Source organism: Peromyscus californicus, unplaced genomic scaffold (genome assembly GCF_007827085.1).
Source record: "Peromyscus californicus insignis strain IS unplaced genomic scaffold, ASM782708v3 Scaffold_4__1_contigs__length_199733344, whole genome shotgun sequence".
Taxonomy (NCBI): Eukaryota; Metazoa; Chordata; class Mammalia; order Rodentia; family Cricetidae; genus Peromyscus; species Peromyscus californicus.
This window is the reverse complement of record NW_026294562.1, coordinates 34,081,128-34,104,192: the sequence shown is the minus strand read 5'-3', so window position 1 is coordinate 34,104,192 and position 23,065 is coordinate 34,081,128. Positions and strand designations below refer to the sequence as shown.

Genomic DNA, 23,065 nt, shown 5'->3' with positions numbered 1-23,065 from the left:
ACACACATAAAGTACCGGTGGTGGCTCATACACCATGACATAGTAAAAGGCCACTTCCCTTAAGAAGTTCAGATCAACATCAGGGGATGTGTTACAGCACTGCTCAAGTCCCAGAAATTATGTGTCATTCAGTTAGTATTTAAAAATAAAAATAGACTCTCACCACATTGAGGGAACTTACATTTATTTTATGATGGTCAGGATCAAAGAGCTTGATGTTAGATGGGCAGCTGCTGTGGGCCTCTTCTAACTTCTGACAGTGACTCAGCCCATTTTATTAATGAGCTAAAGCTAAGTAAATGATGAATCAATGCCTGCAAAGCAGGAAAAGATGCCAATGCCCCACTAAAATCGCTAAGTGTGATCAACCTGTTTCCGTTAAGAAAGCTGCTGCAGTTTTTACTGGGGGATTTCCCAGGCAAACAGAGCAAAGATGTATAAACCTGGAGCGGAAGGCAAGCCCATTTCCTCTTTGTGTTTCCATCCTGGTCCCTAGTGCAAATACAGTGAATAACTCAGAGCTTCTTCATGTCATCCTCTTCTCCAACCTGACTGGAAGAGATAACCCACAACTCACATTTGCCCAGTCAGTCAGGTGTGGGGTCAGAATACACATGCTGTGGCAAGGACATGCAGCAGATACTATAAACCTAGAAAGTGCAAACATCTACTTCATTCACTTCCATGGAGCTAGTGGGTCCCGACCCTTCCTCCTCCCTTCTTCCAGGGTGACTTATGGATCACTGTGATCACTGAATGAACACTCTCTAGCTTCCAACCCTAATCCCTCGGACATACCAAGGTACCCTGCGTCTGTCTAACCAGCCTGGTGTGAGCTAATGTGTGTTATGGCAAACACCATTTTCAGTCCACTGGGAAACTGTAAAAACAATAAAAGAGATAAGCTCAGGTAACTGGAGAATAGATTTCCTGTTTCCAGTGACCATGAACTTAATGGGTGGCGACCACGGACACGGTGTCACTGACTGTTCCTTCCAGAAGAGGCTACATTTACCATGTACACACGATGTTAAAATAATTCTTACCTTCTAATTCACATATCTAATTATCACATACATCCATGTGGATCTTTTACTATCTCATAAAATTCATGCTCTGAAACTCAATTTATTATTCCTTCTCTCTTTTTTTTTATTTCTCAAATTTTGTTAAAGGCACAGTTTTATACCTTGAGCATTGGGTTGGTTCCTCTGCTTTATTCTTTGGCAATTCTGCTCCCTGATAAAGCTCTTGAGTGCATTCTCCTTACTTCTTTGTCTTACTTCAAGGCATCATGTTGTTCACAAGGAACCCTGAAATAGCTTCACTCTGTATCCTCTCCATCACTCATTCCAACTGCCAATGGCTTTCTTACACAGAGTCCTTCCTCTACAATGTCAACCTCATTGCATGTTTCTTCTCACAATGGTTATTTGCTTCCAGCAGGACAAGGGCAACTCCTCAGTTACAGCACATGGTCCACAGAAGCCAGCCAGCCCACTATCACCCAGTCATCATCCATGTGCGTGCTGCTCTCCTGAGTGGTCAAGGCCTGTTTACCCGCTGTGCACCCTCTCCTCCTACTCATCTCTCAGGTGCCCCCACTGTCTGAGACTCTGTTTCCTTTAACCTGTGTGGAGAAAACTTCCTTTTCTCTCAATGCCTATGCGGTATACCACACCTTTCACTCACCGAGAAACTGTTTGGCTTTGTGGTTCACAGAAACAGATTCATCTGGGGAGCAGAGGTATGAGAAGCCACCTCTAGCCCCCAAATCTCCAAATCCAGGGGAGAATTCAGAAATAAAAAAGGAACATACAGTTATTGAGGGATTTCCCCATAGAAATGCTTTCTGAGGGTGATACCAACCAAAAGTATTGAGTGGACAATGACTTCCTGATTATCGTTGTCATATAACATTTTCTGTCACTTTATCATCTTCTCCCAAGGTGCTGCAGTTTGGATCTTGAACAAGTGCCCATGGCCTGTGTGTTGAGACATTGCTTGGACACTACCCTGGAGTGCTCCTTGGGAGGAAAGTGCAACTCTGAGGGAGTGGGGTCTAGTGAAAGGAAGTTGGCTTGTTGGGGGACATGCTCTTGAAGGGGAAAGTGAGAACGTAGTCCCTTCCTGGCTCTCCCTTTGCTTCCTAGCCACTGTGAGGTGAACAGACCCCCTCTGCCACAAACTCCCACCCTGATGAGCCCAGAGCAAGGTCCAGTGACCATGGGGTGAAATCACCGAAATCATGGATCAAAACCAATTTGGATGCTTACTGTCTTTCAGCCATTTTGTCAATAATGGAAGGCTGCCGAGCACACAAAGTTGTATTACTCTCCATGTGACTATGGTCCCGTGTGTATCCGGAGAGCCCCTTAACTCGCTGAAAACTGAGTACCGAACCAAGGTGAAATGGCAATGATGGGAGGCTGTGATACAGCTTCCAGCTCCTGACACTTGTTGATTGCCAGTACCATTTGATTTGTTATAAAAAAAAAATGCAACAGATAATGAGATATTTGGTCCGCATGCTTTGTGTATGTTACTTTTAAAATGTCACCCCTGGGTAACTCAACCCACCAACGAATTATTAATAAAATCCAGCAACTGTCAGAGCTCTTCTCTGTGGAGGGAGGCTTGGCGGCAACACCTATTATGAGAGAGAGACAGATGGCCTTACCTCTCAGTGCCTGCGTCCACAGCTGTGAGCGGAGGTAACTGGGAGGAGGGGTTGTGGGGGCTCCCCTGTACATTATGTCCCGGCGAAGGGTGACTGACAGGATGTGGGGGTGGCACGGCCCCAGCAGCTGTTCCATTTCGGCTTGAATGATTGCTGGAGAAAATGGGAGCTGGAATGAAGAGAGAGGCAGCATGAGACAGTGCCCTGAAGGAGGCCACATTTAAACACCAAGGCTGACAGCGAGCATATTTCAGGGGCTTGTTTGTTTTTCTCTGAGTGCCTTTTAGGGAACAGCTCTCTCTCCCCTTCGTGGATACACACAGCTTTTGTTTCTATGGTGGAACAGGTTCCCGGACTCTTGTGCCTTCATCACCCCCATCTCCGGAGCTCCAGCTGAGCTTGCTCCAGGCTCACCTTTGTCTGGGTGCTGTGTGCCCTGACAGCTCCCTACCCGGTCCTTACAATTACTCAATCTTGTGCTGTGTACTTCTATGCAGACGTTTCTGTGTTTGTGCTCTTCAGTCCTGGAAGACGACGGTTGTATGATGGTATGTTCAGTCAGCTGGCTGCAAGGGGCACAAAACAGGCCTTCTGCCTCTTCTCACTGTGTAGCTAGACACTGTGGGTCAGGCCCCTGCAGTCAGTGTACCGATAACAGAACCTGCATAACTGCAAGTCTCAGCATAGGGTGCCATACCCTCTTAACTAAGAGTCCAGCAGACTCAAGCAATTCTTTCATGGTGTGATGACTATTACCATTTTTATTCCAAAGAAATCCTTATCCAAGATGACAAAATAGGAAAAGGTGGTCCCTCACACACAGCTCTGGGTTCTTTCTCCATCACTGCCAATCACACACTAATGGGGAGTCACAGCCCCATTCTTGGGGCAGCCTCCCCTGTGAGAACTGTATGTGACCTCAAACTTGCCCATGTGCCCATTTACATCAGCTAATTGGTACCATGTCACCTGATAACCAGGGCTTGTCACTTTCCAAGTCTCTCAGAGGGGAAGGACCTTAGTGTGGGGACCTCCTTGGCAGACATCTTATTAGGCTGCAACCAGGCGCTACCATTACCTACTCCCCCTCACTTCTTTCTCTGCTCCATGCCCATTTCTGCTCCTTCTGAACTTTACTAATATCAAAGAACAAATGGATTCTTTTTAATTAAAGAAATCAAGTTCAGGATTAAGAAAGTCATATTATCAAAAAGATTTGAAGGTTTAAAAGTTCAGGGAATTGTATTTTTAGACCAATATCACTTTCATCCAACCTCACCAGGGTAGAATTAAGACCCCAGGTGACCCAGCCCCCAAAAGACTAATCCAATGGAATAAGAGTTCAAGGACTTAGGGGAGCATGTGAAGAGGCAGAATTACCATCTTCCCGCTCAAAAAGCTACTGACATGCGTGTGATCTGATCTGAAGGGTTTATTTCTGGTAAATCAGCATTCTGTCAGGTTCACTCCTGTCCTCAGAAACCTTCACCTTTCCAGAGTCCTCCAAGTCCTAAAGTGGTAGTGAGGCCAGGAAGTGCTTACTAGTTCAAAAAGTCAACCCTGAGCTTCTCTTGTGCGCATCAGACTCCATGTAAGCTGCACATTCGCAGACCCACCGGAGTCACCGTATGAATCACTGGCCTCATTTATGCCCTGCTGGCTCAGGGAACCACAATTCTGCTTGTATTCCAAATAATAATGTGGCCCAAGGGAGATGGCTGTTTGGATTGAATGTAGCAATAGTTTCAATATTGGTGTTTGTCAGCATGGAGCTTGGGTTTTATATACTGTTCTAAAAACTAATGGAATAATAGGTCACAGAGACACCGTGAAAACACAGCTACCTTAAAAAAAAAAAAATCCGTGCTGTAAGTATAGAAACAACAGCTCTCATTTATTTTGTAATTGGTGCTGAATGTACCCTTCACTTATTTACCCCCAGAGGTATTTTTGTTTGTATGTGTTTATGTTTATCACAAGGGAAGCACTGCCCTTGCTGCTCGGAACCCAGTGGGCAATAGGGAAACTTGGATGCTCATGCTATGCTTTACTACATGGTTCAGCAGAAAATATGGTGTTTCCCAAAGGTCTACAGTAGCTGCTTCTGTTGGATTTCACATTAGCTACAATTAAATAAGCTGGATGAGAAGGTGCCATTTATAGTCTGTCACTGAAAGTGAGAAGTTGCTGAGGAACTATCCTCTCAGCCAAGTCACAACCAAGCACCTATCATTCCATCATCTATCCATCCAACATTATTTTAAATGATGAATCTAATACACACACACACACACACACACACACACACACACACACACACACACACAATTGTATTATTTCTGTACTCCTGCTCTTGAGTGGGTTTCAGCTTGAAAATGGAGAAATGCCTGTATGCATTAATTCTACCAAAATACCAGGATCTACTAATGTTGACCTCTTAACAGTGTTCCAACACTTTAACACATTCATTTGTGGCTCTACCCAACCAGGTGAGTGACCACATCCCAAATTTATTACAACAGTTCATACTTTAGTACTTTTGCTAAGTTCTCTACCTTGACATACTTATTTTAGTATTTTCATCCTCTTCTCCCTCTTCCTGCTGGGGACTGAACCTGGAACATTATGTATGTTAGGAAAATGATTTACCATAGAGCTACAGCCCTGGCCTCTTCCCATACTTCTCTAAGGCACCAATCATTCCACAAATATTTATGAAGTAGCTACCATATGGCAAACACAAAACTTGGTCCTGGGATAAACTATAAAACAAGACATGTTTAGTATCTGCTATCTCCAACTGCATCAATTCATGTTTGCTTTTTTTTTTGGTTTTTCGAGACAGGGTTTCTCTGTAGTTTTGCGCCTTTCCTGGAACTCACTTTGTAGACCAGGCTGGCCTCAAACTCACAGAGATCTGCCTGGCTTTGCCTCCCGAGTGCTGGGATTAAAGGCGTGCGCCACCACCGCCCCGCCATGTTTGCTTTTTTAATGAATGAAGACAAACAATCTAAATACCAATAACATCTACCTTGGGGCTCTAGCATAGAGGTAGAAATTTTATCTAACAATCTCCTTTCTGATCAAAGGTTGCCCCAGGGAAGTGTTAGTTCCCTCAGATTTGTAAGCAGATACATGTTGCAGAGGCCTAACCTCGAGGCATCCAGGAGTCCTGGGGCAGAAAGCCAGATGTGGATTGGTACAGCTAAGGAAAGGACTTTCCAAGCAATATGAAGGTATACTACAATGTCCAGAGGGGGGAGGTGGTGGAGAGGGTGTGTAGGGTAAGGTATCTGAGGTGACTGGCATGCAGTCGAAGGCTAAGGACTGGGTCTTCCACATGCTCCGAGGTCAAACATTCATCCACAGACCTTCCCTATATAATTATAGCTGATTTATAATACTGAAGCAGGGAAAAGTACTCTGCCAGGGACGCCATGAGAAGAAGAAAGATAGGGCTTCACACTTCAAAGTCTGAATCTGAAAGTATTTGAACAGTTTCTTACATAGGGCATAATCGATCACTTTTCTGCAAAAGAAAGCCAATCACTTCTGTTATAGGACACGGGATGAAAATTATAGAAATTTTAAGAGAATTATAGAGAGATTATGACTTCTAAAAGAAACTTATTATCAATGTCTATACAGAACAGTCTGCCTGCAGAGTCCAGGGTATAACTGCTAGTTGTAGATACTACTTATGACCGTAAGAATGAAATGAAATTGAAGATAAGCAATAAGAGACACAAGCATGACTTTCTAATATACAAAGGACAACTCTCTGAAGTCACTTAGCTATGGCTGCAGTAGGACTAACTAATCTTGGCCTCTAACAAACACCCCCAAGACTCAGAAAAGGCCATTGTGGCCCAGAAAATGTCTGTTATCCACAGTGACTTCAGGGATGTCTCACCTTATCAAACCATACATATAAGATACAGTCTCCAAGTATTATTCCTTTCTTCATTTGCACGCAACATTCCAGCACTTTCTTTGCATAAGGCAGGTGCTAAATCTTTCTTAATGTTTTACGTTTCAATACCTGCCGGCTTCTCACAGACCTGCCTGCTTCAGCATATGCTTACTGACAAACACGCAGGCGTTGCCACAGGATTTCCAACCTTAGGGAGAAAATCTCCATCCTGGAGTGGAACGATGAGGCTATTCACAGAAGGAAAAAAAAATATTTCCACACTTACTCAAAATGACTTCCACAACTCAACCAGTGGAGTGGACAATGTGGCCTACTGATCAAAGCCAAAAGAAGAAAATGGATCCCCCATCCAGAACACAGCACAGTATTAACAAAAACTGCTGTGACCAAATCAACCAGACACAGACTGCCCCTGGGGGCAGCTTTCATTGTTGGTGTCACCTTGGGGGTCAGAGCTGTCTCCAAAGCTCGAAGGGGGCTTTTCAGTAAACTTCCAGACAGGGATGGTGACTGGCAGCTGGAATAACTGATTAGGCACAGCAAAGGAACACACTAGAAATCGTTATTGCTTTTGTGATTAAGAGATGGTGAACTCCCCAAGGAAATAAAGCCTGGTCAAGCCATGAATGCATGACCTCTGCCTGCTGCCCAGAGCCAGGAGCCCTCTTCCCTACTGCCGTGGACGCTTTCTCATGGGGCCTGGCTTATGGCAGTGATAGGCAGAGGTGGCTCTGGGATCCATGTGGCTCTTAGGTGCTATCTTGGGGCCAGGGAAGTCTAAGCTCCCACCTTAAATAATTTCAGTTAGTCATTGTCAATCAGCATATTTGCTATAACTATTAATATATTTATTATTAATAACAACTATTAATATTAATAATTATAGTAATGCAATATAATGGTTATTATAACGATATATTATTCAATAATATTATATTATTATATAAGCAATATATTATATTATTAATAACTATTAATATATCATTTCTAATGCACAGGATGCCCTTGGGGAACTTCACTTGTGAGGTATTCACCATGTGAACAGAAGATGTAAGGAGACTTTAGGAACCCCAAATAAAGACTTCTTGCATTGGGCCATCCCAGGGCTGTTGTAAGCTACCACCCACATCATCTGGTAACTGTTTCCATCCATGCAGAGGGTGGGCACAAAGACTTTCCTGTCAGAGGCATAAAGCAGCAGCTAGCATAGGCAGGCCTGATGGCGTAAACCTTGAGGCCTAAGGTTCCTGGTTAACGTGGCTTGGCTATGGTCACTTGGTGAGCAAAGAGTGAAGGCGAAATTCAAAGTGAAATTTCAGGTCACGTGCCCCTAACCACCACCCCACACTGCCTCTCAAGTGCCAGATGGATTCTAAACAAGGTGCATCCATGTCTAGCAGTGCATTTGTAAAGGCGTCTTGGAGTAGAGGCACACGGGTGGCTGTAACACTCTCAGTGGGACAGTCAAAAACACACCCTCTGTCCCTGCCCATTCTCAACCCTGATGAGGGAAATTCACCAGCTTTGAAATTTAATCCAGATAAGAAATTAACTGAATTATTCAGTTTGGAAAACAAACAGCTGGTAAGAAATGTGCTTTTTCCCAAATGAAGATTTCAGATCCGTATCAGAGGCATAGTGATCCACAGGCAGGAAAGGAGTGGTTCCCGCAGGGTGATTCGTGAGCAATCAGCTAGAAGAGCCCTTTACCGTAGCAAGCAGGACATCCTGGGCCATCGATAATGAGCCTAGGGGAGATTTGCTGTGTATGTGGAGACCACTGAGCTTCCCCGCAAGCCCGTACTTCAGGACATTCATGGCTACTGAAAAGCCCCAGCATTGCTCTGGCTTGTCTTCACTAGAAGGGGGATCAAACTTATTCAAAGATGGTGACTCTCACTTGTAATGGATGTCAGAGGCATGCTGGGCTCCTGAGAAATGACATTAATTGCTTGGCGGCCAGCACAAGGGAAGAAGTCTGGGCTGACCATTCATCTCTTAGGCAGAATTTCAAGGGTCAAGGCATAGAGGAGCAAACTAATCGATGAGACCAAAGTAAATTGGCTCTCAAGTAGACATTAACAAGAATTAGAGGGGCCAGATGAAAGGTGAGCTTCATCTTGTCTCTCTGTCTCTCTCCCAAGAGGAGAAATTTAGGCCTGGGAGGAGTTCAATAAGCCATTTAACTACAGTGGTGATTCTGACTCCTTTGGCCTCATCAGAAATCCTGCTCTCAGGACAGACAGTGTCAGCATGGCTGGGAACAGAAGAGAGCACACACAAGGGGAGTTATATGTGGACCTGGATTTAAAGCTCAGCTCTAGTGACTGCCTGATGTTTCTTCATCTTAAAAAGGAAAATCCTTCACAGGATTGCACGAAGAACTATAAATATATAATGTATTGTGAGCCCCAATTGGGGGCTGGAGAGATGGCTGAGCAGTTAACACCGTTTGCTGCTCTTGAAGAGAGCCCCGGTTTGGTTCACAGTACCTGCATGGGAACTTACAAATGTCTGTAATGCTAGGTCCAGGGGAATCAATGCCCTCTCCTGGCCTGGCCTTTGTGGACACTGCACATGTGCTACATAGTCATACAGACATACATGCAGTCAAAATACTGATATACAGAAAATAAAACAAGATTAGAAAAATTAAAAACACATAGCACAGAGGCTGGACTATGGTTATACACTCAAAATGTTCTTATCGTTTGACTATAATACAGCAATTAATACAATTTTAATGTGATTAGGTAATCACAAAAACATGCATTGCTCCAAAATGGTAAATATCCAATTAAGCTTTCTTATCTAAAGCCCAGGTTTAAAAAAAAAACTCTGCAGATAAACTGTGCACTGGAGTTCTTCACAATGGAGGAGTTTACGCATCCTTTCAATCAGCTTTTTATTGTTCAATATTTTTATGCATGTGCTACAAGGTGTTTGGGACCTACAATGAATCCTCATAGGGTTAAAATGTTGTCCTTTACTTTGAAGGAGTAATACACACCTTGGAGATACAACTCATAATACATTTCAGTTTAGAAGATAACAAGTCATTTTCATGCATGACTGCACTTCGTTAAGGAGCGAAAATGGGCTGTTACTAAAATGTCAACACAATTGTCCCTCTTGAAGCTTAGTTTCTCTTCAAGTACTTCTACATTTTCAGCGCTTCTTTTTGTCTGTGTCTCCTCTCCAAGAGCATATAGATCCAGTCTTGGTTCATTTTCAGAATTTAAAGAAAGACTTCCCCTTGAGACGCTCTGAGCAAAATGGCCAATACTGGGGGTATCCCGAAATGTGGTCCCCCAAGTGAAAATTTAAGTCTAATATCATCTGCTGTTCTTCACAGAACACCTCAAAGCAACTGAATTGCACTGTCATCCAATGGAAAACGCCCTCCTAACCTAAATTTACACACCAGAAAGAGTTTCCTAGCAAGGAAAATCTGCCAGGGCAACGTGCTAGGAAGCCTGTATCTAATTCTAAAGTTAACTGGAGAATGGGAGAGACTCCGGTTTATGCTCATCCTTGTTGCGGATGAGAAGGGGCTATTCCCTTTTTCCCTCCTGCCTAATGTCAAGGCATTGCCCCTCTGCCTCTCCATCAGGAAGGGCGCCATTCTGCATCCACATTCCACCTGTGTTCAGAGAAAGCCGCTTCTTAAGGGTTTGACATTCATCCCTCTAATCTTCTCCTTCTTGCAGCATGAATAATTTTCATCTTGCCAATCACTAAAAATCTATTCTTTCTGCCTGTCTCCCCCCCCCCCCCACACACACCCGCTCCCTTTGCAGTGTGGAGTATCATTATCCAGCAGCTCCAGTAACAGCATAATGAAACAATCCCTTCTCAAGCACATCGGCGGCTGTCACACTCAAACGACAGTACCCGCACATCCCTGACACACCACCCTCAGCTAATTGATGGCAAACTGTCTCCAATGCTCTAAGACAAAGAAAACATACATGTGTCACCTGACAGGAGAGTTCCTGGCAATGGATAAACCAATGTGTTAGGCGGCTGCTGGATTAAGGTAAGTAAGGGTACAGCTCTGAAGAATGTACCTATTAGCTTTTGTGCTTAAGAGTGCTGCTGTTCATTGGGGAACAGAAATAAATACGGTAAAGTAAGAATTTATTGATGTCTGGACAGTTACATGAATATTCAGGTTCTTTTACAAACAGACATTCTCCCAAGAGCTCCAAACTTAGTGTAGGTAGCCCAATTACATTTCTAGCTCATGCAGCTAGATTTACCACCAGGGAAGATGTTATTAGCGTTTGGAAGAGTATACATGCTCTCAAGCCTTTCTGGAATATACCATGATACAACTAGAAGGTATGTCACCCCCATGAATGCCAAAGGTTACCATCAAACATTCTGAAATACCAGGTGTAATTAGCTTGTTTGGGAAAGTTCCGGAAACATCTGTACTTCAGAACCAAGACATTCTGTTGCAACTTGAATGGCGTCATTCTGGCACTTCTCTGGGGCCATCATTTCATGCAGCTCCCTCAGCTCTTTCCAGACAATGCATGACACATCAAACCTCAACTCTCAGATTGTGTTTCTCTTCTCTTACGTATCAACCCTCCTACTTATTCACCCTAAATTACACAGAAAAGTCAGCAGGATAATGTGAACATGCAGAACACTCTGACTTCCCTTTGGATAGCTGCATTTCCTATCTGCCTGAACTTTAGACTTTCATCCCCTTTCAAGTCAGAATGGAAAGGGAGAAAGAGGAAAGACGGAGCTGGTGTGGTTAGCTGCTCCTGGTAGTAATTAAAAAGTTCTCCTCAGCTCTGTCTTTGTAGCAAAGTCCAATTTATTCATATAAAGTAATGATCATGTTAGGAAACATATCAGGTCTCCTAACCCTTGCTAGGTATTCCACGGCTGTACCAGCAAAGGGAGGCCTTACAATGCCACCCCGTGCTTCCACACGCACTCTGAAAGCATCTGCAGTCGAGGCTGCTTGGAAGCAGATCTGTTTTGATTGCCATGTTCTTCTCACAGAATGGACTGCTGATCTGTGGACCCCGAGGAAACTTCTCTTTACCAGATGTGTAAACATCAGTAACAGCAGCCTTTGCAGGGACCCTGGTGCAGCGAGGAACCAGTCTTTAATTATCACTAGCACAGGCAAGACTACACAGACAATGAGGTGGGTTTTGCTGTGGCCCCTTCTCCGTTCTCACACCTTGTTCTCACAGCCTTTCTTTACCTTCTAGCTTACTTGACTGCCAAGCATTCATTCACATTTTATCATGAATTTATGTTCACATACAACATCCTGGAAAGAATTTTGATTTACTATTTTTCCCTATTTGGGAAACAGGAGCTTCCATCTTCAGTTATACCGACTTCAAGATCTACTGTGAGACATAATGTATTCTGAGGAAGCAAGTATTCCCTGTTGGAACATGACCAAGTGGGCCCCTCAAGCTTCCTGGTTCACTTTCAGGTTTTATTCCTGAGGATTGGTATGTACATCTCAGAGAGGCTTTGATTTTAGAAAACAGTTGTGGTATCCTACAGCCTGAGACACTCCCTCTTCTAGGAAGAACAAATGTGGACAGAGTAAAACCATGATGGCGCCTGGATCCCGCTGCCAGCCTCCAGCTCATCATGCCTAAAACCCAGTTCTTTTCTTTCTGGCAACTTCTTCCTGGATGAGAACCATGTCCGTCAGGGCATCCCACCCCAAGCTGCCTCTGCAGATCTTCTTGCCAGCTGATGACTTCAGGGATTATTCTATTTGAGGGCCTCTAATCTTAGGGTTCCAGAAAGCATCCCATGGAAGACAAAGAGGAGTAAACTTGGCCTGGATCCCTTCAAGGGAGACTGTTTTGCTACCATCTGCCTTCATTGCTGGGCCTCATAAAGCTCTCTGCAAAGCCATGGGCTGGGAGACTTCTGAAGGACCTGCTAAATCTAAAAGATTATGAGCCCACCCAAATTCCTATGCATTACGTACTCTTAACTCCTCTTAGGATGCATTCTCCTCTTTAATTAATTTATTTTAGTTAATTCACTTTATAGCTTCCTTGATTTCATTTGGTCATTGACAAATGTTCCAGATGTTAGTCTGAAGCTGAGGTCGCTAAACCTTTTTTGGAAAGGACCAGAGAGTTTTAGGTTTTGTAGGCAAGAAACAATGGCCTCAATTCTTTAGGCGGCTATTCTCATCCAAAGCCTAATAACTTACTTTGGTTTAAATTTACCTTCAAAATTCTTAAAACCACCATTAGTTCTCTGGCCAGGCAAAAACAGGAGGCAAGCCAGACAGAGCCTGTGGGGGGATTGCTGATCTCCAGTGTAACAAATCACCTGTTGTGTAACAGCTACAAAAAATAAGAAAGAAAGAACAAAGAAAACAAACGAACAAACGCACGCCATCATAGTAAGAGAAGTATGAATTATAAAAACTAACTTTGAGGGAAGAAAATAGCCAAAAGTAGTTTTATCGGCACTGTGAACTGTATTTTATGGTAAATGACAGAGCCTGGAAGACACTATTTACAAAATGACACCAGGAGAGACCAAGGCTCTACCTCAGCAATGCCAAGGCGATGGCTGTGTGAAATTGCACCAGCCCGGGCCATCAATACAATTTCCTCTTTCCAGCACCTGCTTCACCTCCAGGTTCACTGTTGATTAAGTTCATTTTTCAAGCAGGCATGGTGTTGGCACTCTGGAAAGCCAGTCTAATGAGACCAAGGCTCTCTGTGGCAATGGAACAAGAGTCTAATGCAGAGATCTGAAAATGGGACTTGGGATCTGCAAGCTCTAAGGTCAAATCTCGTCTTGGCTTCTTGGAAGAAACTGTCTCTGAACTCTCTGTAGCACTCACTCCCTAGGACACGAGGAGAGGCCAGGGAGGGGGCTGGTGTCTGTCACAGAGGTCAACTTGGCTTATCAACAGTTCTTTAAACAGAGGGAGGGAAGGAGGAGGGAAGAAGTGAGGGAGGAAAGGAAGGAGAGCCACTGAGAACTTGCAAGTTGCCAGTGAGCACAGTGGATTCTTTCCTGTGTTTCATTCTCACAGCAGCCCCATGGGATTCCTGCTACCACCTATCTATAAGAGGAAAATGACTTCCCTAAGCACAACACCCAGGAGGCAACATGCCAGGATAGGGCTTTACATCTCATCACAGGATCTTTCTGCATGACACTGTCTTTAAAACAAAAACAACCAAAGCACCATTTTTGTATTCAAACCCTAGTAACCATCAAAACATAATTTTGACAATGTGAGTTTGAGATCACTGACACCTAAGTGGTGAGTTTCTGATTCCAATTTTATCTTTAAGGCACCACAGTAGATCTCTGCATTAAAAACACACCGTGAACTACTAGGCAAAGTATTGGGGTAGAAAATTTAAAGAATTCTATTTTAGTTTTGTTTTATTTTACTAAATGATGCTGATTTAAATGTTCATTTCTACACACACACACACACACACACACACACACACACACACACACACACACACACACCCGCCCATTTCTAAAAACAACAACAAAAAACATCAGGGTGGCAGATAATTTGTGGCACCTGCCTCCTATTTTGTTCAGAACTGTAATATACATTTCCTAGTATTTGAATACGGCAATAATTATCACTAACAGATGTTGAGCACTTACTGCCTCCTAAGAACTCTTAATGTCATTAAGTCCAGCAATCAATCTCAATAAGGGGAATGTCTCAGTTGGAGGCAAGGAGGTGTTTCCATTTGTAAATATTGTGTTTGAGCAGACTGGCTTCATGGACAGTAAGAGAGACTCGTGTAAAACATGGTCACTAATGATATATAATCTATGACTTTTGAAAGGAGACACAGAATACTACTCACTCTTACTGTTTGTATAGACATAAACTGCCTGAGCACCCAAGCACCTAGACCTAAGGACATTTCTCTCTCCATTGGCACTGGCCAGCAGGTACATCTCAAAAAGTATATCCGCTCCTTAGAAATGCTTGATGTAAAAGGTAGGCATGATGACATATACCTGGAATCCCAAAACTGGTAAGGTAGAGGCAAGAGGATTTCTGTAAGTTCAAGGCCAGCATGGTTTACACAGTGAGTTCCTAGCCAGCCAGAGTTACATAGCAAGACACTATCTTTGAAAAAGAAAGGAAAAAAGAAAGATGAAAAAAGCTTGGTATGGACTCGCCTGAGGAACAAATTCCTATGAAGACTGGATGATGGCTTGTTCCTTTTAATAGTGACCAGTCACTTTCTGCAGCTGCTCACTCCTTCAGGGAGGAAGGGATAGACTCTCCGTACACTTTCAGAAAGAGTTCTAGTGGCACAAAACCGGCCATTTCTTAGGATATGACTAGGCATTCACAAAAAACACTAGGCTAAGACTCAACTCTGCCATCCAAAGCTGACAGATAAGACAGACAGATAGATAGATAAATGATAGATAGATAGATAGATAGATAGACAGACAGACAGACAGATAGATAGATAGAGATTATTGATACATAGGTAGATAGATAATAGATAGACAGATGGATGATAGGTAGACAGGTAAAGAGATGATAGATACACAGATAGGCAGATGATAGGTACGTAGACGATAGACAAATAGAGAAAAGGAAGACATGAACCATGAGCAGCCAGGTTCACTAAAACCGAACTGGACGAGTGTGCAAGAAGATGGCCAAACTCCAGGTAGAAACAGTTGTGGAAGTGAGGCAAATACAGACTTAACTCAGGAGGAAGATCAAGACTCCAGAGAGGTGCCTGTGACTTCCAGTGTGGGTTAGAAGGGTAGCAGTGGTCCAAGGCATGGTTAGGGACCATGAATGGGGCTGATCAGTCTATGACAATGGCAAGGAAGACACGATAAATGACAATCCCCAAGACAGAGCTTTTGCTTAACATGGAGTAAGCACACATCACGATAGTGAATTGAGCTCTGACACTAACCTCTTATTACTATAAAGTATCTCAAGTTTCATGTGAGTTAATCCTTTAATGTCCTTCAGTTTATATCCCCACGTTATCCTTAACCTTTATTTATAGTGTTCATCCAACAATACAAAGGAATTCTCACTATGACTACAAACACCAAAAATATTCAGTTCTTAAGAAAAAACCTTTCATGATTCAGACAGAAGAGACTAACTTCCTAGTTACTTCCCTTGGAGGCTATATTCAATGGAAGTAGAAAGTCAGAACTTTGGACCCAAGTCTGGCTCATTTCTACACAGCCACAAAAGCTATTAAGTGTTTTAGTTGATAAGCTCTAGCCTGAATTCTATCCTGTCATCCCTCTGTTCCTTCGGACCTGCTTGAGACAGACTGCACGGCAGATACAAATGGCCCTTCTCGTATCCTACTGACAAAATAATATGAAATGAGTAGTGGGGGGGGCACACCCAAAGACAACGGAGTCCTTCCCTAGTGGGGACAAAGGCAAAGCTGGCAAGCCTTACTACATGGTCTCCTCTTCGATAAGGTATAGCACTTTCTTTGTTCACCCCCAAGAATGTTTTTATAGCATAAACTTGTGCATGTTGGAAAACTGAGTGATTCTGCTTCATCTTGCATGAAAAGCCAGCAAAAGTACAAGGGTCTATGTACACAAGGACAAATCCAAGCACCCAATTTAGCACTTTGCAAACATATAACGGCAGTAACAGCTGTAACTGCTCCATACCTGCCAGTGCGACCTGGGAACCAACATTTCCATTTGCTTTAATGGAGTGTGTCTAGTAAAAGCTCACTCTTAATTAAAAAACAAACAAGTGAGTCTTCTACAGATTTCTACAGTGAGAAACATGTATGTGTACTACATAGTGACTCATAACCCAACCGCCCCCTACAAAATTCAAATTGGCTTTTGATAGAAGCCACATCCCCATATACTGTGAGTCAAATGATGGATTCCAAAGTTAGCTGCCTGGATGAACTGCATCCTGCATCACCTGGGAACTCACCAGGATAATCTGGCAGAGATTCAAATCTTTGAGTTTGTTCAGAACTACTGAATTGGAAACTCCGGGAGGGGGCTCCGAAAGCTGCATTTTCACAAGGCCATCTGCTGACGTTCTACACACTACTGGACTGGTTCAGGGTTAGGAAGGACTATACTGTATATTAGGGACGTTAGAGCCCACAGTAGAGGACATGGGGCTTTTTCCTACCACCACTGACTTCAGTCTAAGTTGATGGACCATCACCAGCAGGAGCTGCTGTAAACAGTGGTTCTCACCCTTCCTAATGCTGCAAACCCTTAACACTGTTTCCTCATGTTGTGGTGACCCCCAGCCCAAACATTATTTTCGTTCCTATTTCATAACTGCATTTTGCTACTGCTATGAATTGCAATGTAAATATCCAATGTGCAGGATATCTGATATGTGACTCCTGTAAAAAGGTCATTTGCCCTTCAAAGGGCACATGACCCACAGGTTGAGAACCACTGCTTTAAAGTGACCCCATTTCTGAGGACAGCTTGAGACACTACCAGAGGAGGGCGTCATGAAAACACACTCAGATGTTTCCTCCCTATTCATTTTGTCTCCGTTCCCTTCTGTCGACCCTTATCCCAGTTTCTCAGTTGATTTCCCCCCTTTGTGAATCCCAAGCAAAGCAGTGCTTCTGAAGATAATGCAAGACATATTTACGTGTTTTACAACGTTCTATGTCTTTCTGAAGACTTTAATGCAGGTTATGTTCGTCTTTTACAGCTCTCCCCTATAAAGTTTAATCTACTGGGAAATTGTGTGTCAGTTTAGAGCGCTCTAATGACCGACCACCCCCTGAATTAAGAACCAGTTTTTGAGAAGAGACCAGAGGAGGCACTTTCACAGAGAATTATAGCTAACATTTACAATTTTCTAAGAAGCTGTCCAAAGACAGCAAATATACTTAATTTAAGAATGTAGAAAATATATTAAAACACATAACATGAGATTATACTAAAATGAAACACTATTCATAAAGCATGTTAACACTGTGCTATTTATTACAAAAACAGATATTATTGCAGGAGAAAAGCTCCCTTCTCCCAGTAATGGGGTGGAGAGCTAATGGCAATATAAAACATTATAAAGAAATCTTCGTTTTCCTCTTATGCTTATATATGATATTGGAACAAAAACCCTATTTTTTCCCTTGAAAAGCTTAAAGCTACATTAAAATTTGAATAGTTCAACGGGACTTACTAGCTCTAAACATAAGGATTACTTTATAACAAGAGAAACAGTGCCAATAACCCCCCCCCCTACACACATACACACATACATACACACCATTCATCTCTTGTTTCTGCTGCATTAGCAGTAATTTCTATGGAACTCGAGTATCTCAACCCTCTCCATGAGAAGCTTGGATCATCTGGAGATGGCTCTTGCCATCATGGATGTCTATCCACCAGGTTGGACTGGAGGATGAGGGAGGGAGGAGCAGGCCTCATCTCCTCTTGGGTTATCTGACCCCCTTCACTTGTAGCTTTAGCCCCACTGATCAGTAGTTCTGAGCAAGTGAGTCCAGAGATTTGGGTTTCTGCTAGATGATTCTAGTGTCTAGCACTAAGTCTTCATGACTGAGGTCATAGGCTCACTAAAGTCACCTTACATTGAGTCCAGTTACAGCTGTGGTTCAGAGGGAGCCATTACTTTTGTGGCCACATATGGGGCAGATCATTTGCCTGGGGCATCCGCTGCTAGTGTGTGGACCTTCTGCCAAGACCAGGCACTGATCCAGTTGGTCGATGCTGTTGTACACTCACTAAATTTAGACTTGCCTACTTCATCAGCTCATTATATGAGCTCAGATTTATACTGGCCCTAAAGTCCTGAAAGTGGAACTCACACTTGACCTGCTGTGAAACAGTGTCTCTCAGATCCTCAATAAATCACCTGGAATTTCCACATTGACCTGGGCATAGTCTCTGAACCAAACTAGAAGTGACCCATTTTCGGGGCCCTTTCGCCACGGCCTCTGCCTCTGGGACCCACTCAGCAGCAGGCCCAGGGAGCCCAGGGATTTTCCAACAGTGAGAAAGTAAACACCATGATTTAAAATCATCCTCAGCATGGCCTACAAAAATGAAAGTCTTTTCAGGCAATCCATTCCAATCAACCACTTGTCATATCAATCTGAGAAATCTGCTTCAATAAAGGAAGTAGATACTTCAGGACATGTAGGATTTCTTGCCAGCTCGTCTTAATGCTGTACAAATCATCTTTCTGAGTTCTGAATCTCATGGCATCTGAGGGATGATCGTGCTCAAAGCGGAATTTAAGGGTTTCCCCTCACACACCCACATACACTCAATATGTTTTCATGAAAATATTTTTGTGCTAAATCATTAGGTAGCTAAGGCATATGTATCTGATAATCATTAAGGAAGTATTTTCTTGATTTACTGTATCTACCTGATTTTTTAAAAAATAGAATGTGCCAAGTGCTATATGCAGTGTTGAGGATGGACTCGAAGGTCTCAAACAAGCTACACAAGCCCTCTACCACTGAACCACACCCCAGCCCATCTCCAAGCACTTCTTACCCTCCATCAAGTAGACTCACCAATTCAGATTTCCCATTTAACTAATTAATGAACAGTTTCCAGCATGCTTTTGGCATGTGCCATGGGTTGGCATGTGTCTGCAGACCTGTAGCCCATGTGCAGGCGGTGTGCACATGCATTCCACACATGAGCCCTTCTAGAGATGAGCAAAGAGGGCATGTAAGTTTGGTTTTAGAGCTTCTCCTCCGTCTGGTTTTGCCTCTGGGTTTGCTGCCTACTCAGCCAATCAAAAGGTATAATCAATTATTTAAAAATAATTCAGAGGCCAAGAAAGCACAATAGCACCCGAGGGAAACAGACATAAAGTGAGGAGAATAAATCCTGACACTTCCAAGCTACCTGGAGAGCTAAAATCCCCGGGAACTGCTGGTAGGGTGCCTACTTCAAGCCACGTCAGAGGCAGACAGGGCCTGCCAATGGGAAGATGCTAGGCGGACGGCTGTGGCAACTTAAGCTTCCTCGCCTGGTGTTACAGCTCTTCTGCTACAGTTGGCGGCTCAAAGGCAAGAGCTCAAGATCTTTTTGAGAACCAAATATAGAAAAGCATCAAGAATAAAAAGTGGAAGTCTATTTGGCATGACAAAGCCCTTTCAAACTAAAACTAAACCTTAAAAAGTTGAAAATTCTAAAACTTTAAAAAATACTCTCTGACATGTAAAAATGCACACCCAGTCTAACACAAGAGTGCTGGAAATGAACCATATATCATCATATGTATATAACATAGGCAACATTTTCCATAGCGGCAGGTGTCACAGTGTCCAAGATTTCAGACAAGACTGGCCAAATCCCTGCTAACAGTTGCTATTATGTGTTGGTTTTCTCAGTCATCTCTGATTAGCTTAATCTCTGATCTTAACCTCTGAGCTCCAGATCTTTAGTAAGATACATTCATTGCCTGAAAAAATAGAAGGATGTTTCATAGGTTGTTTTAACCTGATTGTTAATTCATTTAGTGTGTTAGAAGCAATGTTCATGTGTCAGAAATTTGCAATCCAACAGCCCCTATGTAAACAAAAGCTCTCCATGTCTCTTCTCTCATGTCTAATACAAAGTTTTTAAGTATGTGTTGGTAGTGTTAAACAGCAGCCACATACATTTGATGAAGTATCTATGTATCTCTTTAAGATTTGATCAGTATTCAAATAAGCTTTAACCTATCTCTCTGGAGCTGGAAAAAAAAATGAGGCTATCTGGAAAAAAATGAGGCTATGTTGTTTCAAAGAATAAGTCCCCAAGCAACTGCTAAAGGTTTCTCGATGCTGGCCCCCTGCGATTAAGAATGTCTTGATGACTGATGTTCTTGAAATGACTGCTTAATGCCCTTTTCTTCTGTACTGGATCATCTTGAGAACTGTCAAGCTTCAAAAGCCACACAAGCATGTCTTTCTCCCATTCCACTGTAATGCATCAGTAAATTCTTCATTCTCTATGGCTTATTAGTACTTCTCAAAAGAAAAAAAATAGCATGCTGCTAACCTGGCTATGGAATCAGATGCAGATGGGAGTGAGATTTGCAAGTCACTGAAACTGGAAAAGTCTCATTGTCTGGAATGTGGTGGTGGTGAGACTTGCTTTCAGATGGCCTGCAGCAAGAGCTTTCTGTGTGTAAAGTAAGAAAGCTAATTATGCTTCCTCAAGTACTCCACCATCATAGAGACTTGAAAATGCACCCAAACTGCAAGCTAATGCAATCAAAGAAAAACGATGTGCTCTCTTACTGTATCAGACCAGTCTTTCCTTCTTTGCCACAACTTGCTATTTTCTGAATACAGGGGTATTCTGAATCCAAACTGAGGTAGAGGAAAGATCTAGAGTATCCTCCCTTCCTCTCCCTTTGGTTTAGGGACATTAATGGTTATTCTTACAAGTTGGTTTACTAATATGAAACGTTTTTGTAGCGACCTGGGGCTTCCATTTAAAATGGAAAGATGATAAAGACTGTTCCATTTAGAATCCACATGTAGTCTGCTGCCTGCTTCAGGGCCACCCATTTCCTATGAATCTAAATTAGTAAGTTTAAGATTCCTGGGAGGGCTTAGTGCACCAATCTTCTGGCAGAAGCCCAGAACTAGAGGAACTAACGTGTTATTTGACCTTGTTTCTTGATGAGGAAAAGGGAGGTCTGCTTCGCCAACCCGGCACAGGAGAACAACTGCAGACTACTGCCACAGCCAGCGCAGATGACCAGGGTGGCTTCTCAGGGAACGAGGTTTGCTGTTACATTCTTACCTGCATAGAGTTCAGGCCCAGGCCCTGGCCCCGGGGAGCGTCCCACGGCGCCATCAGCAGCAGCATCTCTGGGGGAAGTGGCTGGCTGCAGGGGCTGCACAGCTAGACAGTCCGTGAGGAGATCTGGATGGAGCTCAGTGCTAGACCGTAGCTGGAAGGAGAAAAGAGAATAGAGATGGAAAAAGCTGGTCCTTAGAACACTTGTCTGGAAAGGCCTCATGCCCCCAAGGTTGATGCAATTCAATCCACAAATATTTATCAAGCAGCCATGGGGAGCTAGGCATGAGTGTGACAGCACCAACTGAAGGGTCAGCTCTCCAACCCTGGAACACCTGGCAGGTACTTCCGGAAACACGTGGCTGCAAGTAGGTTTGACTTCAGACATCGCTAGTTCCACTTCTGAGAACCCAGCTTCCTATTAGAGTTCCATTTATTTGCTCACTCAGTATCTAATCAGAAGTTGTAGGAATGATAAAACCAAACTCAAGTGGACACTGTCCACATTGGAAAGTACTTTAAGGACAGGGATACTGGCACAAAAATATCCAGGAGAAAACTTAGAAATCTCTACTGAAGTTTGCTGCTTAGAAATTTTACATGAGAAGGACATACTCAGGATAAAATTTAAATACAGAAAATGATTAAATGAAACTACTAACAACAAACCCCAATACTATGCCACATACAAAAATAGGAAATTACATCTTCATTTAGTCACATACAACACAATCTATTTTATATGTGAGTCACATGTAAAAATTAAACCAAAATGGGGTTAAAATGTAGTGTAAGTGAAAATTTATCTGATTCATTTTATTACATGTGGATGTTCATTTGTGAAAGTGCTTTTGCTTGTATATGCATGCATGTGTGTGAACATCTGAGTTTGTGAGAATGTGTGTGTATGTGTGAATGTACCCATTGTGTGTGTCTGTGTGTGAATGTGTGCATGTGTGAATATATGCATGTGTGTAGGCTGAAGAAAAGCCTTGGTATCATCTTCAGGATTGCCTCTAAACAGGGGCTCATTGGCTCATAATTCATCAATTAGACTAGACTGGCTAACCAGTGAGCCCTAGGAATCCTCCTGTCTCCACTCCACAACTAAGATCACAAGTGTTTACGTGGCTCCTGAGTGTTGAACTCATGTCCTCAATGCTTGCAAAGCAATTAGTTTACAAAATGAGCCATCCACAACCCCTGTATCTTCACAAACATAAATTTTGTAAATGTAACTTGAATGAAAAATTACAGTGGAACATCTGGTAACATAAAAATATTAACCTAATTGTGTTAAAACACAGAATTTTAAAAAATCTAGAAATATCACAAATGCTTATCTTCAGTATTTAAAAAATGTATATAAACTGACTTTATAAAGACAACATTAAGCCTTTAGATATAGAGCCAGAGTTTTCTTATTCCTTTGACAAATGCCTCATGCCCCCTTGACTCTGGGAGTATTCACTGTCTTTATAGAACTTTGACTCTTTGTGGAAAGATGATGAACAATTAACATACATGTAAAATGAGCAATGCTAAATGCTAGAGAAAGTGATGTACAGAAAGGAGATCCTGAGGGCAGGTGGGGTGGGGGGCTAGTTTGGGACAGTGATCAGGGACTGCAACTGGGGGCTAAAATTGGTAGCAAGTATGAG

At 42.9% G+C, this 23,065-nt stretch overlaps 1 protein-coding gene across 2 annotated transcripts in view; it reads right to left on the bottom strand.

Annotated features, from left to right (window-relative positions):
* The window catches only part of Glis3 (GLIS family zinc finger 3), a 444,325-nt gene that overhangs the window by 38,771 nt on the left and 382,489 nt on the right, over positions 1–23,065 (bottom strand). For both annotated transcript variants that reach the window (XM_052763408.1, XM_052763409.1), the window contains 2 exons: positions 21,408–21,558; positions 2,681–2,849 (listed from right to left, as the gene is read on the bottom strand). In XM_052763408.1, the coding sequence (XP_052619368.1) occupies positions 2,681–2,849; positions 21,408–21,558 (320 nt within the window). The remainder of the gene's footprint in view (positions 1–2,680; positions 2,850–21,407; positions 21,559–23,065) is intronic.